The 22176-nt window shown below is 34.8% G+C and overlaps 1 protein-coding gene across 1 annotated transcript in view; it reads right to left on the bottom strand.

Moving 5' to 3' along the window:
* Sntg1 (syntrophin gamma 1) overlaps positions 1 to 22176 on the bottom strand; it is a 250178-nt gene that overhangs the window by 151675 nt on the left and 76327 nt on the right. Inside the window, exons 4-7 of the mRNA XM_051197950.1 lie at positions 11477 to 11533; positions 8474 to 8531; positions 7287 to 7330; positions 7157 to 7198 (exon numbers count right to left, since the gene is read on the bottom strand). Of these exons, the coding sequence (XP_051053907.1) occupies positions 7157 to 7198; positions 7287 to 7330; positions 8474 to 8531; positions 11477 to 11533 (201 nt within the window). The remainder of the gene's footprint in view (positions 1 to 7156; positions 7199 to 7286; positions 7331 to 8473; positions 8532 to 11476; positions 11534 to 22176) is intronic.

The raw sequence follows: 22176 nt of genomic DNA on the forward strand, positions 1-22176 counted from the left end.
AAAAGCAGAAAGTGACAAGAGCTCATGAGAAAATGGGATCATTGTGGGGTTCAAGGAAAAATAGGAGGGGAGAAGAGGCGAGGGAAGAGAACATGAGGGAACAGGAAGATTGTGTTGGGGGATAAATAGATAAATACAGGAGTGCAAGTAAAGAGATACATTAATAGAGGGAGCCATTGTAGGTTTAAAGAGAAATCTGGCACCAAGAAATTTCCAGAAATCCACAAGGATGTCTAAGCAATAGTGGAGAGGCTACCTTGAATGCTCTTCCCCTAGCCTATAGCCTTCATCCAGTAGCTTATGGAAGCAGAAGCAAACACCCACAGCTATGCACTGAGCCAACCTTCTGGAATCCAGTTGTAGATAGGGAGAAGGGATGAGCAAAGCGTTCAAGACTGTGCTGGAGAAACCCACCAAAACAGCTGACCTGAGTAAGTGAGAACTCATGAACCCTAGCCTTAAAGCTAGCATTGGACTGAACCAAGCCCTTTGAATTTGGGCACCAGTTCGGAGGCCTGTTCAGTCTATGGGACTTCGGAGAGTAGAACCGGTATTTATCCCTAGTGTACAAATGGACTTTGGGAACCCATTCTCCATGGAGGTATACACTATCAGCCAAGACACAGGGAGGAGGGCCTAGGCCCTACCCTAAATGATGTGACAGACTTGTTGATCCCCCATAGAAGACCTCATCCTCCATGGCTGTGGGATAGGGGGATAGGTAGGGGCGCATTGGAGGATGGGAAGGAGAAGGGCATGGGATTGATATGTAAATTATGATTGTCTCTAAATTAAATAAATACATTTTTAAAAAGAGACTAGAATGTTCTTTACTAAACTCATGTCCAATCTTCTTCAAATGCTTAGGGATCATTGTTGAAGAGGGTGTAGAAATATTTTAAGATCCAGAGGTTTATACAACTACTAGGAAAGTGTTTTCTGAACACAATAGGGCAACTTTCCATATAAATTTACTGTGATTATAATGGATAACATAATATTTACATGATATCAAGTCAGAGAGAATCTAAGCAAGAGAATTAGAAGTAGGTGTGAAAAAATTTGAAGCTATTTTAATAAGCATGCTAGGAAAGGAGAGTCAGTTTTCTTTGAGGGTGTAACCCTTGGTAGATCTAACATGTTTCCTTAGAATATTCAAATGTATATGGGCAGCACATACTTTACTTGATGGATCTTAAAGAACAAAAGGGATCACAAATTATACTGGGTTTAGAAGGGTTGTATCTTAGAAGAGTTGGGGTGGAGGTACATTGCATAAACTCAAAGAACTAATAAAATTGAAGAATGCGTGTTTCTAGATTAGGAAAAGTGCATGTAATGTATCTTCTATGCATTCTATTGAATTCCTTTTTGCCACTGATGACTTTGGCTCACATTGCTGCCTGCTTTGAAATTGTGGCTAAATCTGTATCATGCCAAGTATTTCAGTGCACTGTGCAAAGGCAGCCAAAGAGGGCTGAAACAAATTGAATAAATTGCTCATTGAATCTGATGTCTTAAAAATATTTTCCCTAGAGCATTTTCATTCAGTTTTGTTTTAGTTTCTCTAATGCTCTCAACTTTAGACATTCAAACATTGGTCCACATAGATTGTGGATACCTGAAAGAAAAAAACAGAAGAAAACAAAGATTAAAATGATGAAGTCTAAAAAGGTATAATAGGGGGAAAATAGAGATAGAAATCTAAGGATAATTATGATTGATAATGCTCAGTGTTATTTCTTCCTTTTCATGAGCATTGCATAGTATACCTTTCATGTGAATCACCGTCATATTCCTGCTTACAATCTTAATTCACTGCAGTCAGCTCAGTACAATTGATGAGCACATACAGACAAATTGTGGAAATCTTATACATGTTGATGTTTGTAAACCAGTGTAACCACTAGAACAACAGTATGAAAGTTGTTCAAAAGACTAAAAATAGAACCACCATATGACAGGGCTATATAATTCCAGGGCATATATCCAAAGAACTCTATATGTCCCTAGAGAGATAGGAGCACATATATAGTCATTGCTGCTCTTTTCATAATAGAGAATAAATGAAATCGTCCTAGCTGTCTATCCATAGATGGGTAGATATTAGAATCATAGAATACATATACACCAGATACATTTTCAGTTGTAATGAAATAGGAATTATGAAAATTTCAGGAAAAATATATGAAACTAGAAATGTTATGTTGAGTGAGGCAACCCAGATAGGGAAACTCAAATGTGGCATAATGTTTCTCATAAGTGTCATATAGATTTAAATTTTAGTATTTGCTTATTTAAACTAGAATGCCTGTAAATCCATGGGAGTAAGAAAAATGCCATGTTGAGGAGAGGACACATACTTTAAAAGGAGTATGGATAGAGGAAATATATGCTATGAAAATATAGAAAGTGAAAACTTGGGATGGCAAATTATAAATAGTAAGGGTATAGATGTTAGAAGAAAAGTTGGGGTCCAAGGGCATGAATGTTTGAACAAGTCACATACGAATCTACCACTTTATAAGTCATTCAAAAATGGCTTTACACAGTGTTAGTATATATTGTGTATTGATAATGCTGTTCCCAGAAGCTATAGGTTATTAAATACAAATTCTGATACAAGTTATGAGACACCTGTGTAGGAATAGTTAACTAAGAAGGCCCAATAGCCACACATACCTAAATAAAAATAGGCTACAGACAATTTTATTGGTTGCTACCTAGACCAAAGCACTAAGAGTCTGTTGCTGAAGACTCTACAAATACTGGCTGCAGGATTCAATGAAATCATTCTGGACCTGAGTTGGAAGCCTTCCTATCTGCTGGCTAGACTTCAATGTAGTGTGACTGGCTGTACCAGCTGCTGGGTAGAAAAGTCAGCAATAGTCTTTCCCAGATTTATGTTTTTCATGATGTAATACCAACTCACAATCAAGATGTGCTTCCTGGCTCAATAATGACATAACTGGCAGAGAAGTAGCCATGTGATTTTTGTTCTACCCATGCTGTGCTCTGTAGTTCATTCTAATTTATGTTTACCTGGTCAAGGGCCCATAGAAGGTGGTTATAGGTAATAGGAGTGAATCTACCTAAAATTTATTTTTCTAAATGGACATGCTGTCAAAATGTCCCTTAAATGTTTATTTTTACAGCCACACACTAACAGTTTTCTCTGTCATGATCAAAGAAGTTTCTCTTTGCAACACATGGTGGTTAATATAAAAGCTTCATGCTAGTTAAAATGCTGAGAATAAGTTAATTTTCAATGTATTCTTTCTAAGCCTAAGACAACACTGCAGAAAGAATATAAGAGCAGAATAATTGTGTGTTCAGCCTTGAAACTGTCTTCAGGGCTGAGGCATTTATCACTCAATGTCTATGGCACTCTGTATAAGACCTGCATATGACTGAGCCAGTAAACATTCAGTCATAAATAGGGGAGGGCTCATGGGTATCCCCTCACCCAGTTAAGCCATCTTGCTGAGGAGAAGTAATTGTGTCAGTGATTTAGACAATTGTGTGTTACTCAGACTCTAGAGGGTAGCTTCACACCCATGCCTCCACTGATGACTCTGTTAAAAGTAAGTGCAGCACAAAGCAAAAACAAACAAATAGATCAAAATAATTTAACATGCTCTCATTAGCTTTGTCAACTTGACACAATAAGAGTCATCTGTGAATAGGGAAAAGTAATCAAGGAATTGGCCTTAATAAGACTGACATTATCTGGATTGATGATTGATGCTGGGTAACTCAGCCAACTGTGGGCAGGTAGTTCCAGTTTGTATATGAATTTAAGCTAAACAAACCATGGGAAACAAGCCAGGAAGAAGTGCTCCTCTGTGATCTCTGCTTCAGTTTGTGCCTTGAATTCCTGCTCTGAATGTTCACTGTGATTTTTAAGGGTAGCCAAATAAAAATAAAACCTTTCCTCCTCAAGTTGCATTCTTTCTTTTTTTTTTTTTTTGTTTGTTTGTTTATCCATGCTACATGCAGAGAATATGGGTAGTAACTTGGTGGAGAAAGGAAAGGGTTATACTTAAGACTTTAACGTCTGTGGAAGGTGAAAAGACAGGATGTGGGTATATATAAAGTTGTCAAAGTGTCAATTAATGTAATACAAGATACTGACAATGCCCACCTATGTAAGAGTTTGCTCAGCTTCAATTTGCCTTGTTACAGAAGCTGAAGCTTTTAGACTTTGAGGTATAATTGTTCATCTTTGCTCAAATAATAAGACTGCAACAAGAATTTAATGAAAATAAAAAGCTAAGGAAAGATTTAGCCATTAATGTTACCTGAGAATTCACAATATAATGGAGACAGACACAAATTTAAAAAAGAAAACTACTATAAGTATCAATTAAGTGTAAGTACTGCAAAAACTATTGTATATTTTGATATTTCTAAAATTAGACACCATGAGCATCAATTCTGATCTTTAGTCTTGGCAATTAACATTTCACAAACTAATTAAAAATATTAAAAGTAAATCATTTCACAGATGTCTTTCCTTGAGAGTATTTAGTTGAAAGGGAAAGTGACCACTGGGGTTTAAATTCTTAAGAAGATATTAATCAAGTACTGTTCAAAATCAGTTTCCAAATTGTGAACACGTTAGCACTTAACGCATGACGTGGGGCCCAAAGATACTCTTCTGATTTGCTGTTGTCTAAAGTGACCTGTGTGCTTTGTGCTCAGATTCCATCTTAGATGTGGTCCTTGCTGCTGTACACGCCTTGCACCTGTGCACACATAAAGAAGCCCTGAATTCTGGAATGGTAGTTATAAATGCTGAAATACTGTTTTCTGGTTATCATCAACTGGAATCAAACATTGTTTTTACCTCCATGTGAAAATTTAAATTAAGTAAAGCTTCTATTAGGATAGCAAAACTGTTAGTGAGTAGTATTTTGTATTAGTTTTTAAGGTATTTGTTTTCCCTGTTTAAAAAAAAGTCAATTTGCATGATAAAATTTTAGCTTCTCAATTTGCTCTCATAAAAATCTAAATGATTTTATGTTCTAGAATTTCTCTCAATATCATAAATTTGGTATTAAGATAAAAGTATTTGCATTTCAAATTATGGAATGATTTCTCATTGTAAAAATCATGGAGGGGGCACACCTTTTCCTGAGATTCATAAACTTTAAAGTTCTGCCTTAAGGCAGAAAAGCTCATTAAATTTAATCTTCAGAAAAAATTTTGGGAGTTCTATTCTTTTTTTTTTCTTGTTTGTTTTTCCTTTTTCTTTATGTTACTGTTTGAGACAATGAGACATTACAATGTCATTGTGTAGTCCAAGCTGACCCAAAAATTGCTAAATAGATCTGGCTGGCTTTGAACTCACACAGACTCACATGCCTCTGCCTCCCAAGAACTTATAATAAATGCTTATGCCACAACTCCTGACCTAACACATAAATTTTAACATAGCTAAGACAATAGATAAAGAAAAATCATGCCGCATTACGGACTTTTGATATTATAGTGTGAAACTTAAATCTGATGAATCATATATACTCAAGTATATGATATAGAGTTCATGAAGTCATGAGTAAATGTGTGCTGTTGACATGGCCACAGACATATACATTTATTATAGAATGTGTAATTAACACCTCAGTTCCTGTAAGGTAGTAATTCCATTCACACAAGAATTAAATTATTGAGGGTAATATTTCTAATTGCCTTTGTAAAGAAAATGATTAGAGTTAAATAAAAAACATTTGTGCAGCTGGATTTGGTGGCTCATGTTCTTAATCCCATCACTCAGGAGGCAAAGAAAGTCAGATCACTATGATTTCAAGGCCAGCCTAGTCTACATACTGAGTTTCATTTCAACAAGGTGTACACAGAGAGCCTTGTTTCAAAAACAAACAAAGAATAGTAAAGAGGAAAACAAACAATTGTTACCTGTATTTAAAAGCTACTGGGAATAAGCTTATCTAAAAATGCCTTTATTATGAGTAACTGTGTATAATTAACAATACAATATGTAATAACTTTCCTTAGAATCAAAATATGGACCATTCTAAGTCAGGCTATTAGTAATCTTCTGTGCTATGATCATATGTATGATCAAACTACTACTGTTGGTCTGAGCAAGCCTCCTACTCTAAAGAACAAACTATATGTATTTATCCCAACTACCAGCATGTGGTTTGAAAAGAGAATGCACTTTGTTTCTTCCTTTCTGCATAAGGAGCTCCAAGATGGAAGATAAAGTTCCTTACAGGCAATGTGGTAGTCTTTTATCTGCTGCAAATTGTCCTTAAAATATCACCTTGCTCTGCACATATTCATAGGGAATCAAAGACTTGTACAGGATTTTCAACACAGAGGGGCTAAAAGAAGAACTTAATACGTTTTTGTAATTACAAAGTTGTTGGTAAACACTAGCAGACCGTGATGCCCAGCTCTGTGCAAGTGCACTAATTGTGAAATGGAAGCTTTCCACAGATACTTGCAGCTTCCCTGCTGAGATTTTAAATGTATAAATGCATCAGATTAACTTCATTTTGATCTTTGAACATATTTTAAATGCAGCTTTTATCTTTTTTCAGTAAGAACTGAATGGTATTTATTTAATTGTGACCAACGTTTCCCCAAATGTGTACCACTTTTGTTCAGTTTTATAATACCCTTTCATTGTCTGCAATAGAGTCTCTAACCTATTTGTGAAAATATGGATTAGAAGATATCCACTGTTGAACCATTCATTTTGGTGCTGAAACTCAGCTTTTATGTCCCAGCTGTATTATATTAGAAATTTTTAGATGCCATAATGAAAATTTGGGTAAATCCTCTCCATATCCCTTGATCTCTTCCTTCTCCTTTTTACACCCTTCATTACACACACACACACACACACACACACACACACACACACACACACACACACTGACAACTGCCCCTAATGCTCTTTAAACTTTCAGAAATCAATTCATCTATAAACCTTCAAGAATTTGAAAAAATTACATATATATTTCAATTTGAAGTACATTTCGTCATGATAGTATTTCTAAGTGTATTTTTAGGAGTAAAAGTTGGTTGAAAGGCATTTAAAAATTAGTAATATTCTACATAATTTTGTACCTTCATAATTAACTTCAATCCGAGAAATGATAGCATTAGAAAAAAGTAAACTCACCACTTCTTCATGTCTGTATTTCCTTACATTAATTCCATTTATCTGCAACGAAAGAAAATCCTTAGTTTCAAGTAGTGCATTGCAAATTGGCTTTTGTTTGCATCCACAAATACAATAATGAGATGTATACCTGTAGAATTGCATCTCCGATGAAAAGTAGTCCTGACAGCTCCGCTGTAAGAAAAATTGAATACACCTTGGCATTTATCAAATAAATAAAGCTTTTTGTCTTAATAAAGGGTAAAACTGTAAACAAGCTGTAAGTCCTTTATATGGTTAGTATTTTATAAGGACCATAAAGAATGTAAACTCAAAAATGGGATGGTAGGGGAGGGGTCGTGTGGCATGGGATGGAGGGAGAGGGAACTGGGATGGATATGTAAAATAAGAAAAGATTATATATATATATATATATATATATATATATATATATTTTATTAGCTTTCTTCAATTGCTGAAATAGGCAGACATATTTTTTTGGGTTCTAGCAGCTTATAACTTTACAGTTCTTAGAATATGGTCAGCCCCCTTCCAACTTTGTGACTTTTTTACTTTTTCAAAAATGCTAATTTGTGCTGACCAAATACTTTTGGATGTGTGATTTTCCACTGTAGCATGGTTGACTTCTCAAGTGTAACTAGATCTAGAAGAATGACTATGAATGTGATCAATGTATGTTATTATCAGTTCTCTAAGACCAACATGTATACATACATATACATAATGTATATATGAATATTAATTAAATTAAAATTAATTAAAATTAAAATTAATTAAAATTGATTAAAATTAAAATTAAAATATTAATTAAAATATAATTAAAATAAAATTAATTATATTTATGCATTTACAATATAATATCTCCATGCAAATATCTGAGATTTAGACTTTCACTCTGTCTGTTCCATGCATTTGGAGAAATACTATGTTGTTTTCCTGGTAATTGCCAATAAATACTTGATTTCTCTATTTATGATAGATTTTAGAAGAAGCCTCACAGGAAGTGAGCAAAATTGAGAAAAACTATCACATATGTATTTGTCCATTAAATGTGTCTTGATTTTTCTATCTTTAGCCAACAGTACAGATAGGTCTTAATTGTGTCATTTTGTATATGGTCAATTCATATATGGTCATTTGAACTATGTGAGTCCATCTTTTCCCTTTCTGTCCTGTAGGAGGACCAAGGGAAACTGAAGAATCAGATTTGACTTCTCAGTATATGAGGCTGGGAATCCAGGGGAGCTAATTCCATACCAATCAATAAGCATGGGATCACAGAGGACTGACCATTACAGGGTTATCTAAGCACATTACCTCTTTGCTCCTTAGAGATTTTGGAAACGACAACTGGAATGTTATGTTCTGCACCTCCCTAGAAAGAGACAGTCATATATGACATTTTAAGTCAGCTTTTAGCCAAAAACTTAAAAGTAAATAAATAAATACGGCAAGCTATAAATATTGCATCTAATGAATACTAGGCAGAACTAAAATAAATTTGTAGAATTTATTTTAAGTAAGTATCATTTCCATGAAGCTAGGAAAAGTATTTAGATGTTTTGTAATGATATTTAATAATTTGTAACAACTGACTATAAATTTTTATTTCTCAAAATTAATAAGGTTAGTAGTGACATTCTCTTCAAAATTTATTATAGGAATGAAAGGAATATTGACATTTGTTATATAGGATTCCACACATCAAATATTTATATATTTCAGTTTTTTGACTATTCTATTCTGGCAAGCAGATGCTCTTTCAGTAATTCTGAGTGCTAAATAACCAGAGAGACCCTCTACCTACACAAATGGATAAACAAAATTATGAATAGTCTAAGTGTTGTAGGAGCAGAACTATCTGTATTTCCTAATTAGTATTAGACTCGTGTGTGTAAAAGCATAGGCTAGTCAATTATCATCCAAGAATCCAACAGTGGCCCTTGGTTTAAATACATAAGGAAGAAAGTGCAATAAGGGGTCAGAATTTTGATAAAAGCAAATAAAATGCATCTTAGAATAATTTCCAGAAAAAAAATGTATCACCTCAACAGTGTAAGAAGTTTGGATGTGGTGGGTGTTAAAGCAAGGACATATATCAACAAGTGAAGTGTTGTGTAGAAAAGGAGTATACATGTTAAGAAAATGTGGTTGAAGGGATCATCTGGAGTAACTGGATGTGCTCTGTGTTTAGAATGAATAGCTCTCTAAGATACCCATCAGTATAATCACAACATTTTAGAATGTGTTCACTGATGACATTAGGTATGAGATAGAAAATCACTTAAAAATAATATTCGACTTTAATTTTTAAACTTTTATGTATTTTGCTTTTATTGCTGAGAAAGGGAAAAATAAGAGTAAAGGTATAATATTAATCAACTTAAGTTTATCTTCAAATCCAGTAATCAGCTCATTTTTAAACCTAATATTTCCTACCAACCATCCCCAGGTCCATCTGCCCCAGCCTCCACCAAACGAGAAAAGGAGGCATTGTTAAAGACTGTTATGATCCTAACTCAGTACTAACTATTTAACCTATGTGTCTAAAGTGCCAATCCTATCTAAGGTTCACTCAGAAAGTATTGTGAAAAAGACTGACAATAGAGTGTTGCTGGCATGTTTGCCTTTTGAATTTAGAAAATGGACTCAAAAATGGTGAGCTGAAGGGTTACCTGCACATTCAATGCACAGTGGAACCCACAAAAGCTAGGGCTGAGGATCCATCTACATACTGCATAGTTAGAAGACTAGAGTAGGGACATCTGAGAGGTAATCTCTAAAGAGCATGTCCTGGGGACCATGGCAGGGAAATCTAATGGAAAAAATGTTCACATATTACACAGTGGAGACCACAGATCAAGGGGGCTGTCTGGACACAGCATTCTCTGAGGACTATGGAAGGGAGGCTTTATGGATAATTTAAACAGAGTGAACTGTGGGGACAACAACAGAGAGGCTTAAGGGGTCATCTGCACACTACATGGCAGTGCCACAAAAGCAGTAGGCACTATAGTGGGACACTCAGATCTCTTAGCAGTTGCTAGGCAGGGGCAGCTAGTTCTTATTTCTAATAACATGTGTTTGATAATGTTTCCAAACAGGCATGCTAGTGCCCTCCTACCAATATATTTTAAAAGATTTTTGTTAAGCTAAAACTCAGGAATCATGTGTTGAATCAGAACAACTAACTGCATGCCAAAACCTGCCTAATATTTACTCTACTGAAGATACCTTCACAGTTGACTAATACAGTATTTTCTTTCTGTCATCTTTAGTAAAGACAGTATCTTCCCTTTAGTAGATCTGACTATATTTCCAAAGTGTTCTAACATTGACTTTTTAACTGAAGCAAATACAGAAAATTATGTTTCCTTGGCCTAATTTCAACATCCTATAATATATTCTGTATGTGTCCCTTGCCTGAGTTGATGAAAAAATGCACATAAAGTATATTTTAACACAAATATTTTTGAATATTGAGATTCGTAGCACTACACACACTGTGATTTTACTAAGTCATTTTGAGAAAGTTGACAATAGCTGAGTGTCACAAATTCAAAATGTCCCTTTCCTGACAATGATAACAGGAATTGGGTAAAATGTCTTTAAAAATTCACAAAAAAAGCAACATACTAAGTAAGTAAATACAAATGGAACAATTGTGATTAACAACCTTCATTTAATAATTCAGAAAGTCAGATTAATAACACAAAGTTGTTTGGTTAAGAATTCATTACTCACATTTAACCTAGTTCTTTTACTTTTTTTCAATCATTTCAATGATGATAAATTGAAAGAGATACATTTTTATCATTCAAAACAGACAACACTATACAGGTCAATAAACTCTTAAATATCATATTTAAAACTTGGAATTAATAAATGAAATCAAGCTATATATAGGCATATACATATGCATATACATACATACATACATATATGTATAAATATAATATTGCAACCCATGCCTCACTTGTCTCCGTTCTCTTTAATAGATAACTATTCCTATTTTACTCAACCATTTTGCTCTGAATGAGAAAGGAAAGCTTCTGGCCACGAAATAGTTAATATTCATTGGAAGATTCATAAAGAAAGGTGCCAATTTCTACTTAACATTAGGTAAGTTAAGCAGCTCTTTTCTGTAATGTCTAGATCACAAGATAATGATAGGTTCTATAAGACCACCCCAGATTTTAACCTGCTCTAAACATTTCAGAGACATTTTTATATCACTATGAATCAACAACATTTTAATGTACACAAAATGTTAGCCTTTAAAACTTAGCATTTGCAAAGATAGACTGGAAAGGGGGCTACCTTTATACTTAAACCAAATCCTCCTACTGTCTGCCTTCTGATCGTCACCGTTCTTTCCTGAAAGATAAGAGATTTCAGAGTGGTAAGTGTTTCTTCACACTGAATGCCTCTTTTTCTCCTGCGTTTGTTTCAATTGCTATTTAAAAATTGAAGAAAAATAGTTGAGAGCAAAAGAAACTGAATATTTCAGTAAATGGAACATTTTATAGTTTGAATCAAAGACTAATAATTAGTTTGCCAAACTTAATGCTTCCAAATTCATGTATGAAAAATTCAGTGATATTTTGAGAAAAATTTTAACATTTTGATACTCTCATTGTTATGTTGCACATTCTTGTGTAGCCTATCAGTATCTCACTGCCAGTCAAAAGCATTCCCCATCTAAGGCCTTGCCTGCACCACTGAGTCATAGATTGGTGATTTAAGACCTAAGCTCTAGGGCCTTGATACCCCAGCACTTCAGAGACCATGTAATGTCTGAGAGCTACATGATGAGGAAGCTGAAGCTGTATCAAATTCTTAATTTACATGTTGAAAAAGAACTTACATGATTATAATGAAGTTGGATTATTTATGTATACCACTATTTCTCCATAGTGTGGCAAGAATTTAGCTATAAAACTCCCAATTTAGAGACCTTTGTGTGAGCACATGGAGCATATCTGGACACAGTCTTAAATTTGCAATCAGAAAATCAAACTTTTGAGGTTTAAGGAAACAATTTATGCATTATACATATTCTGGAAGACGTTGAAGGGTAGGAAGCTGTATCTATAAACTGGATCATTTTCATTAGTCATCTCTAACCATCTGCCCTATCCCCCGAATGTAACAGAAATGTTTGTGATTTTTGTGCCTGCATGTCCGTAAATATCCAACTGATTTAACTATCATTGCATTTCCCAAATGTGGATATGGTTCTACTATGTCTACACAAATTCTTTCTTCCTTTTATTTTCATTAATTGTGAATTAAAATACAAAATTACAACAGAAAATATAAAAATATGTACTTTTGTGGCTTTTATTAAGAGTTAACCCTTAATCTGATTACAAGGGAAATCCGGTTATGGCACCCTCTCCACTATTGCTTAGAGTTTTATCTGGGTTCATCTTTGTGGATTCCTGGGAATTTTCCTAGTGCCTGGGTTCTTGCTGTCCCCATATTGACTCCCTCAGTGAATATATTGCTTTCCTTGTTCTCACTCTCTGTCCTTCCCCTGTGTCTACCATCCCTTTCCCTCTTGTTCTCCTCCCCCATCCCATTCTCCCCTCCTTTCTGGCTTCTGCCCTGCCTTCTCCCCACAACATGCTCCCAATTTTCTCAGGAGCTCTTGTCTATTCCCCATGCTAAGGATGATCCATGTATGTCTTTCCTAAGGTCATCCTTGTTACCTAGATTCTCTGGGGTTGTAGTATGTAGGCTCATTACACTTTGCTTTATGCTTACTATCCATTTATGAGTGGGGAAATGCCATATTTTTCTTTCTGGTTCTAGGTTACCACACTCAGGATGGTTTTGTTTGTTTGTTTGTTGTTTTTTTTCTAGTTCCATCCATTTGCCTGTAAATTTCAAGATGTCATTGTTTTTTGACTGCTGAGTAGTACTCCATTGTGTAAATTTATCACATCTTTCTTTATCAATTCTTCAGTTGAGGAGCATCTAGGTTTTTCTGGGTCCTGGCTATTACTAATAATACTGTTATGAACATAGTTGAGAAAATATTTTTGTGGTAAGAATGGCCATGCTTAGTGTATATTCCAAACACTGGTATTGTTGGTTCTTGATGTAGATGGATTCCCCATTTTCTGAGAAAGCACCAAAGTGGCTATAATTATCATCATAAAACATCATATAAAATGGATGGAAACAGACGCAGAGATGCACAGCTAAGCACTGATCCAAGGTCCCAGAATCCAGTGGATGAGAGGGAGGAGTGTTAATATGAGAATACTGGTCAAGAACATGATGGAGATACCTGCAGCTGACCTGAGCTAGTGGGAGCTTAATGACTCTGGACTGACATTGGGGGAACCTGCATAGGACCAGGCTAGACCCTATGAATGTTTGTGAGAGTTGTGTGGCTTGGGTAGTCTGTGTGGCTAATAACAGTGGGAGTAGGATTTAATCCCTGGTGCTTGAAATCGCTTTTAGAGTCCATGCTCTCTGGAGGAATGTCTTGCTCAGCCTAGACATAATAGGGAGGGTTTTGGTCTAGCTTCAAAGTGATATGCCAGACATTGTTGACTGTACAAGGGAAGCCTTGCCCTCTCTGATGAATGGGGTTGGGGGAACGATAGAGGAAGCTGGAGGAGGGGAGGAAATGGAAACTGGAATTGGTATGTAAAATAAGAAAATATTATTTTGAAATGAACAAATTAGAAAAAAAGTTAATCCTTAGAGGTATGAACTGGGAAACCAGCATTGGACAGACCCAGACCCCCTGAATGGTGTTAGTTAGGAAGACTGGGCAGTCTGTGAGGCATCTAGTAATGGGTCAGTATTTATTCCTCATAGACGAATGGAGTTTGGGAGCCCATTCCACATAGAGGGATACTCACTCAGCCCAGACACATGGGGGAGGGCCTAGGCCCTGCTGCAAATGATATGACAGACTTCAAAGAGTTTCCATGGAAGGCCTCACCCTCCCTGGAGAGAAGGGAATGGGCTGGGGTTTAATGGGGGTGATAGGGGAGGATGGAAGGGTGAGGGAACTGGGATTGACATGCAAAACAACCTTGTTTCAAATTTAAATAAGAAAAGAAAAAAAATCATCACTTGACTAAACAGAAGATCAGTTAAGTGTACTGTCTGCCATCTGAACTGCCCCATTCCCTAGATTCTGTCTCCAAGGATTCCTTCAACCACCTACCCCTCCCAATTTATCACCCAACACAAGAACAAATTCTACCTCCAAATGCAGTCAGCTTCCATTGATCTGGCACGTGATACATCATTCAGAAAACAGGTGTAGGCCTCTCCAGTCAGAAGAACAGAGACCCCCTGCTAAAAGAAAGTCCAAACTAGGTGCCAGGATGCCATACACTTTTATGAGAGGGAATCACTACTAGATCACAGGTCAAGCCAGCTTTCACCTTTCAGAAATCCTTAACAAAAAGACCAAAACAGGAAAGAAAGAAAGAAAAGAAAAAAGGCAAAAATAAAACAAACAAACAAAAAAAGACAAGGAATAAAGCACCCATCCAAAAAAGACAAACTCAGAAATCAACATGAATACCTATAATCATCCCAAACCCAGGTGCCAAAGTAAGAATACATCAACATCCATGGAGATATGGCAACAATTGAGCCCAGCTATCTTGCAACATCAAGACCTGAATATGCGGGTGCATTTAAAACACAGAAAAAATGAACTTAGAATGAACTTCATGAAGATGATAGCTGTCCTTAAAGAGAAAAGGAAAAAATGCTTTAAAGAAACCTAACAAAAAGGTGAATGAAAATACTCAAGAACAGAAAATTGAAGTAGCACCCCCCCCCAAAAAAAAACTGATGGAAATCTATAAATAAAAAAAAATCTGGTTAAGTGAAGAGAAACTACTGATACAAGCATCAATAACAGAATATAAAAGACAGAAGAGAGACTCTCAGACATCAATGATATGATAAAAGAAATAAATTTATCAGCAAAGAAGATATTAAATCTAAGTTACCCTATCGCAAACAACTAAAGAAAACTAGGGCACTATGTAAAAACCAAATATAAGAATATTAGGAATAGAAGGAAAATAATTCCACTTCAAAAACTCAGGAAAAATATTTAATAAAATCATGAGAAAATGTTCCTAACCTAAAAAAGAACATGCCTATTAAAGGTTCAAGAAGCTTACAAAACGCCAGATACCAAATCATTAAAGAATGTCATTATGTCACACTATAATCAAAACAGTAAGCACACAGAACAAAAAACATAGATTAGAAGCTGCAAGGAAAAAAAGGCTACTTAACACATGAATGCAGAACTATTAGAATTACACCTGACATCTAAATAGAGATTGTAAAACCCAGAAGAGACTGGCTAGATATCATAAAGCTCTAAAAGAACACAAATGCTAGTTCAGACTACCATACCCAGCAAAACTTTCAATCACTATAGATGGAGAACACAAAGATATATCCTGACAATATTAAATTTATACAATATGTAATCAGAAGTCCATCTTTACAGAAGGTACAAGAAAAAAAAGTTCAACAAAAGGAAGTTAACTACATCCACAAAAAGACAGACAATAAATAAAAACCACACCAGCAAAAGCCAAGGAAAGTAAACACACACCACTACCACCAACAACAACAAAATGAGAGGAACCAACAATCATTGGTCATTTATATCTCTCTCAATATCAATGGACTCAATTCCAAACTTAAATGATACAGACTAACAGACTAGATATGAAAAGAGAATCAATCCTTTTCCTACATACAAGAAATACACCTCAGAGTCAAAGATAGGTATATCCTCACAGTAAAGAGTGGAAAGAATATTTTGCAAGCAAATGGACCCAAGAAGAAAATTGGTGTAGCTGTCCTAAAATCTAAAATACAGACATCAAACCAAATTTAATCCAAAGAGATGGAGAATGACATGCCATACTCATCAAAGGAAAAATCCAGCAAGATGACATTTCAAATCTTAACATCCATGCCCCAAATAAAAGGGCATACACATGTAAAAAAATATTACAGGAGCCTAAATCACATATCCTGCCTCACTCATTAATAGTGGGAGTCATCAATGTCCCAGCTGCATGAATGGACAGGTCACCCAGATAAAAAATAAACAGAGAAAAAATGGAGCTAAAAGATGCTATAAATGAAATATACCTACAGATAATTTTACACAAACCCAAAAGAATATACTTTCTTTTCGCCACCTCACAGAACATTCTCAAAAATTGACAACATAATCACTCACCAAACAAGTCTGAACAGATACAAGAAAACTGATAATCTTCTGTATCCTTTGTGACCACAGTGGATTAAAGCTGGTTTCCAAAACAACAGAAAAATGAGACTACAAACTCATAGAAGCTGAACAAAAACCCACTAAATTAAAGCTATGTCAAGACAGAAGTAAAGAAAGAAATTAAAAACTATCTAGAATTCAAGGTAGCTGAATACACATATACCCAAACTTATTGGATACAATGAAAGTGGTGTTAAGAGGAAAGTCCACAGCACTAAGTGCCTTCATAAAGAAATTACAGAGATCTCATGCTACCAACCTAATAAAACACTTGAACTATGTAGAACAAAAAGAAGTTAACATATACAAGAGAGGTAGAAGACAGGAAATACTCAAAATGAGAGATGAAATCAATAAAATACAAAGAAAAAGAACAATATAAAAAAATCAAAGAAACAAAGAGTTGGTTCTTTGAGAAAAATCAACAAAATAGAACCCTATCCAAACTGACCAAAAGGCAGAGATTAACAAATTAACAAAATCCGAAAAAAGGAAGGGAAATATAACAACAGAGACGAAGGAAATCCAATGAATCATTGGGTGATATTTCAAAAACCAATACTCCACAAAATTGGAAAATGTAAAAGAAATGGACAATTTTTAAGTAGATACCACTTATTGAAGTTAATTAATATCTGGAAAACAACTTAAATACATCTCTAGGCCCTAAGGAAATAGATGCAGTCATTAAAAGTTTCCCAATCCGAAAAAGAAATTCAGATTTGGGTGTTTTTATCGTAGTTTTCTACAAGTCTTTCAAAGAATACCTAATACCAATACTCCACAAATTGTTCGACAAATTAGAAACTTTAGAAACATTGCCAAATTCATTTTATGAAGCCACAGTCATTCTGATATTCAACCATACACAAAACAAGAGATAAAGAGAATTACAAACCCATTTTCCTCACAAATATTGATGCAAAAATACTCATTAGAATACCTACAAAATAACTCTAAGAACACTTCAAGAAAGATCATCCAACATAATCAAGTAGGCTTCCTCATAGAGATGCCAGGATTCTTCAATATATGAAAATTTGACATGTAATCCACCACATAAACAGAGAGAAGAAAAACCACATTGTCATCTCATTAGATGCTTAAAAAGCCTTTGACCAATCCAGTAGCTCTTAGTGATAAAAGTCTTGAAGAGATCAATGATTCAAGAGACACACCTAAACATACTAGAGGCAATTTGCAGCAAGCATATAGCTAACATAAAACCAAATGTCAAGAAAGACCAAGCAATTCTACTAAAATCAGGAACAAGACAAGGCTGTCTACTCTCTCCATATCTATTTAATATAGTACTTGAAGTTCTAGCTAGACCAATTAGAAAACTAAAGAAGAAAAAGGGAATAAAAATTAGAAAGGAAGAAATCAAAATATAGCTATATGAAGATGATATGATAGTATACATAAGTGACTTCAACAAGTTTGCTGGGGAACTCATACAGGTGATAAGCATCTTCAATGATATAGCTTGATATGATATCAACTAAAAAAAAGAAAGAAAGAAAGGAAGGAAGGAAGGAAGAAAGAAATCAGTAGCTCTTCTATATAAAAGGGGTAATGTGATGAGTAAAAATTACAAAACTCACTTCACAGTAGCCACAACAATCACAAAATATATTTGTGTAACTCTAATGGATCAGAAAAGACCCATATCACAAGAACTTCAAATCTTTGAAGAAGGATACTGAAGAATTTACTAGAAGATATAAGGATCTCCCATGTTCTCGAATTGGTAATATTAATGTAGTAAAAATGGTTATCCTGCCAAAATTCATGACAGGTCCAAAACAACCCCTTTTAAAATTCTAATATAGTTGTTAACAGAACTGGAAAAGGCAATACTCAGTTTCATATAGAAAAACACAAAACCCAGGAGAGCAAAAATAATCCAATGAAGTAAAAGACGTTCTGGAGTTAGCATGATCCCTGAATTCCATCTGTACTACAGGCTTCTATTAATAAAAACAACTTGATATTGACATAAAAACAGGCACATTGATCAAAGACCCAGACATAAATTGACACACTTATGGATAGTTGATTTTTGATAAAGAAGCCAGATACATACAATGGGAAAAAAGAAACCTTTAACAAATTAGGCTGAGCTAACTGAATATCATTATGTAGAAGAATACAAATAGATTCATATCTCTCTTCCTTCACAATAGTCAAATCCAAGTGGATCAAAGACTTCAACATAAAACCAGATACACTGAACCAGATAGAAGAGAAGTAGGGAATATTTTGAACATATTGACACAGTAGACAATATCCTGATCAAAACAGAAATAGCACAAGCATTCAGACCAACATTCAATAAAAGGGACTTCATGAAGCTAAAATGCTACTGTCAGACAAAGAACACCAACAATATGATTATTTTGAATAATGCTGCTATGAACATTGTTGTACAAGTGCCCTTGTGGTGTGAATGAGTATCCTTTGTTTTATGGTTAATATTTACAAAGATCTGCTAAATGTAGAAACTTGATGAATATTAAAACACACATATTATTCTGCATAGAAAAATCTTCTAATTTCCAGTAAATATCACAAATAGTGTCTCTACAACTTAGATGTATTTATATTTCAAGAGTTCAAATATTACAGACTTGAGATAGCAATAAACAAATATTTGTTCATATGAAGTAGGTAGGCAAATTGTTGCAAAACTGTCCATGAAACAAAGTAAACCTATTAAATTTAGGAGTAAACTCTTAATTAATTCTTTTCAGTAGTAATTAAGTACTTGAATTCCCCCAAGTAATTGAAAAAAAAATCAGTGGTGTAAAAAGTTCAGACAATATTTGTTAGTTATCTTTCAATTAAAATTTCCCTCAGAAAAACACATTCAAACCAATACATTTAACATATGGGTGTTCTAGACTTGATCCATAGTCACAGAGAGTTTTGCTTTTGATATTTGCTTCTTTGATACTAACATGGAGCTCAATTAAAAGTTTAGAGAGTGGAACATGTTCTCTTCTTCAAGTCTTACTTTCCTTATTTATTGGTGAATATTTAGAATAAATTCCAAATGACATGAAAACTGCTGACCAGGAGAGGAGTTGTGAGATGTAACAAAAGTGGCTGCCTATACCACAATAGCATCATTTATTCTAATACTTTTTAAAATACCTGCATATCATAGATACCCATACACCATACCCATGCAAACACACACATGCATGAATACCTATACCAGTATACCAGTACCTGACCTGTTACCTGTATACACACACACACACACACACACACACACACACACACACACACGCACGCACATACACACACACACACGCTCCAATTGCTTATTCTGTCTATTCGGTTACTATGATAAAAGTAGGAGTTATGAGAGAGAGAACAAATAAATTACCTGTAATCTAAAAGTAAATTTAATTTGATTATTTCAGACAGCAGGCAGGAAACACAAAAACAGAAATGTCTTATTGGTTGTACATATTGTGGATATTAATATTATGAATTGTTAGCCCAGTTACTCTGCCTACTTCTACTTTCTTTACTTAGCTAACAAACCAGAAACACCCAAAACTAAATTAAAAGTGTGTTTAGTTACAACCCCAGTGTCCAAAATGCTGTGAGAAAGCTATACACACACACACACACACGCATGTGCACAAATACATACATATATGTATATATCATAATATACGTGTGTGTGTGTGTAATACATATGAGTGTGAAATTCTCTTGTTAATTACAAAGAAGTTTTAACAAAATTAAAATCAAACCTTGAAAGCTCTGTATCTTGCCAAAACTTAAGTGGGCATCATACATATACTAGGAAATAGCTATCCATTAAATAATTTGAGGATGTTATGAAGTAGAGGCAACAAAAACTATCAAGATTATTATTTAGAAAAGTGCTGAATTTGTGTGGGAAGAAAACACATCTTTTTCAAAGAAACAGACTGGTATAGCTCTTTTAACAACTAAGAATGAATAGACAAACTTGGGGAAAGAATACAGGCCTGGGGTCGCTTCAGATTGCCAAGCATACACCATCTTCACTTACGCCTCTGAAAGTACTTATAATGATTCACTGAAATAATTCTTGATAACCTCTGCTGTAAAGGGTCCTAAAACTGAAGCTGTTTGTTTTGTTTTGTTTTTCAGAGTTATAATCTTAAGAGTTAGCACACAAAACTAAACTATTCATGTGTTAATTGGAAAAAATAGATAAGGGGCTAATAATTATTTTTCTACAAATGATTGTGTGACAATTGAAAAATGAAACGAAAAACAAACAAGCAATAATGTAAACCTTATCTTTGCATATGAGGCCTGGAACTGGAGTTTTTTCATTTGAAAAGGCATTTACACACACACACACACACACACACACACACACACACACACACACAAACCTTAGTTATAGTTATAGTGTTATGTTTATTACAGGGAAACAGTATTCAACACTGAAGAAGAGGAGCTCCGAGAAGCAGATAACAAGTTTGGAATGGCATCTCAGAGCCAGCCCTTTAATGTCAAAACAGATTCTTACTCTTGAAAGAGATAAACAAATTGAAAATTAGGAAGAACATAAGAAGTGTCTATAACTGCTCAATTTTTTTGGTTTGCCTCTCATACTTCTTTTCTTTTAGTTCACTTTTAAAATCTTTATGAGATCATGATTACAATATTTAACTCTTCCCTTTCCTCCTTCCAAACTCTCCCATATAAAGTTCATTGTCTACTTTTTCAATAACCGTCAAATCACTTTTTAAAGATAATCTTAGTGCACAAAGTGAGACATCAAATATACGCTGTTGAGTGTAAAGGCCTGGTTCAACAGATGATATATTTAATGTATACAGATGAAACATATATAACATATATCAGAGCTTAGACAAAAGTTTTAATGGAGGTCTTTATGCAGGAATTCTAGACAGAGGTTGTGGGAAAGGCTGCACTGGATTCAGACATTCCCAGAGAGATGAAGAAATCATCTTATGGGATGATAATGGTTATTTAGTTATTGAGTCAGCATATTTAAGGAATATTTTTCTTAGGGTACAGGGAGGTTTACTCATGTAACACTCAGATGAGTGGTCTTTTCTGTTTGGAGACATCTTGTCAACCTGAGCCTGGCTGGAGAAGAAAAATACTTGTAGTAAGAGTAGAAGGATTTGGGTCAAACACAGTTCAGGCAGCATATTGTCCGAGGGAATTAGCTATACTTTTATTGAGTAAATATTATTATTGAGAACTGACTTGCATTTTTCCATATGAATTTCTCTGTCTACTGCAGCTGTACTATTGTTTACATATCCAGTCTCCCAGGGATGACCAGTACTTGAGTTGTTTCTTCTCTTTGGTACTTATGAATGTTATGCTATGAATGCATATATGAAATTTTGTTTAGATATGTGTACTCAATACTCTTTGTTAGACACCAAGGTGTATGATTCAGATATTATACTGCTTCTCAAGGCAGTGAGGCTCTAACTATCCCTTCAAAGTATATCAAGATTTCAGCTTCAGCCTAGTCTCTTTGTCCTTGCCATTGTCTATTGTTTTAATTGGAGCTGTTGCAATGGGGTAAAGCAGCTTCTCCAATGTCTTCAGATGATGTGTTTCTAGGGTCAAACCTTCTCACTTACTAACAGACTCACTCACTATACAGCTTCTATTGAAACCCTAGAGCCTTCACCCAGTAGATGAAGGAATCAGG

This window comes from Phodopus roborovskii, unplaced genomic scaffold (genome assembly GCF_943737965.1).
Source record: "Phodopus roborovskii unplaced genomic scaffold, PHOROB, whole genome shotgun sequence".
Lineage (NCBI taxonomy): Eukaryota > Metazoa > Chordata > Mammalia > Rodentia > Cricetidae > Phodopus > Phodopus roborovskii.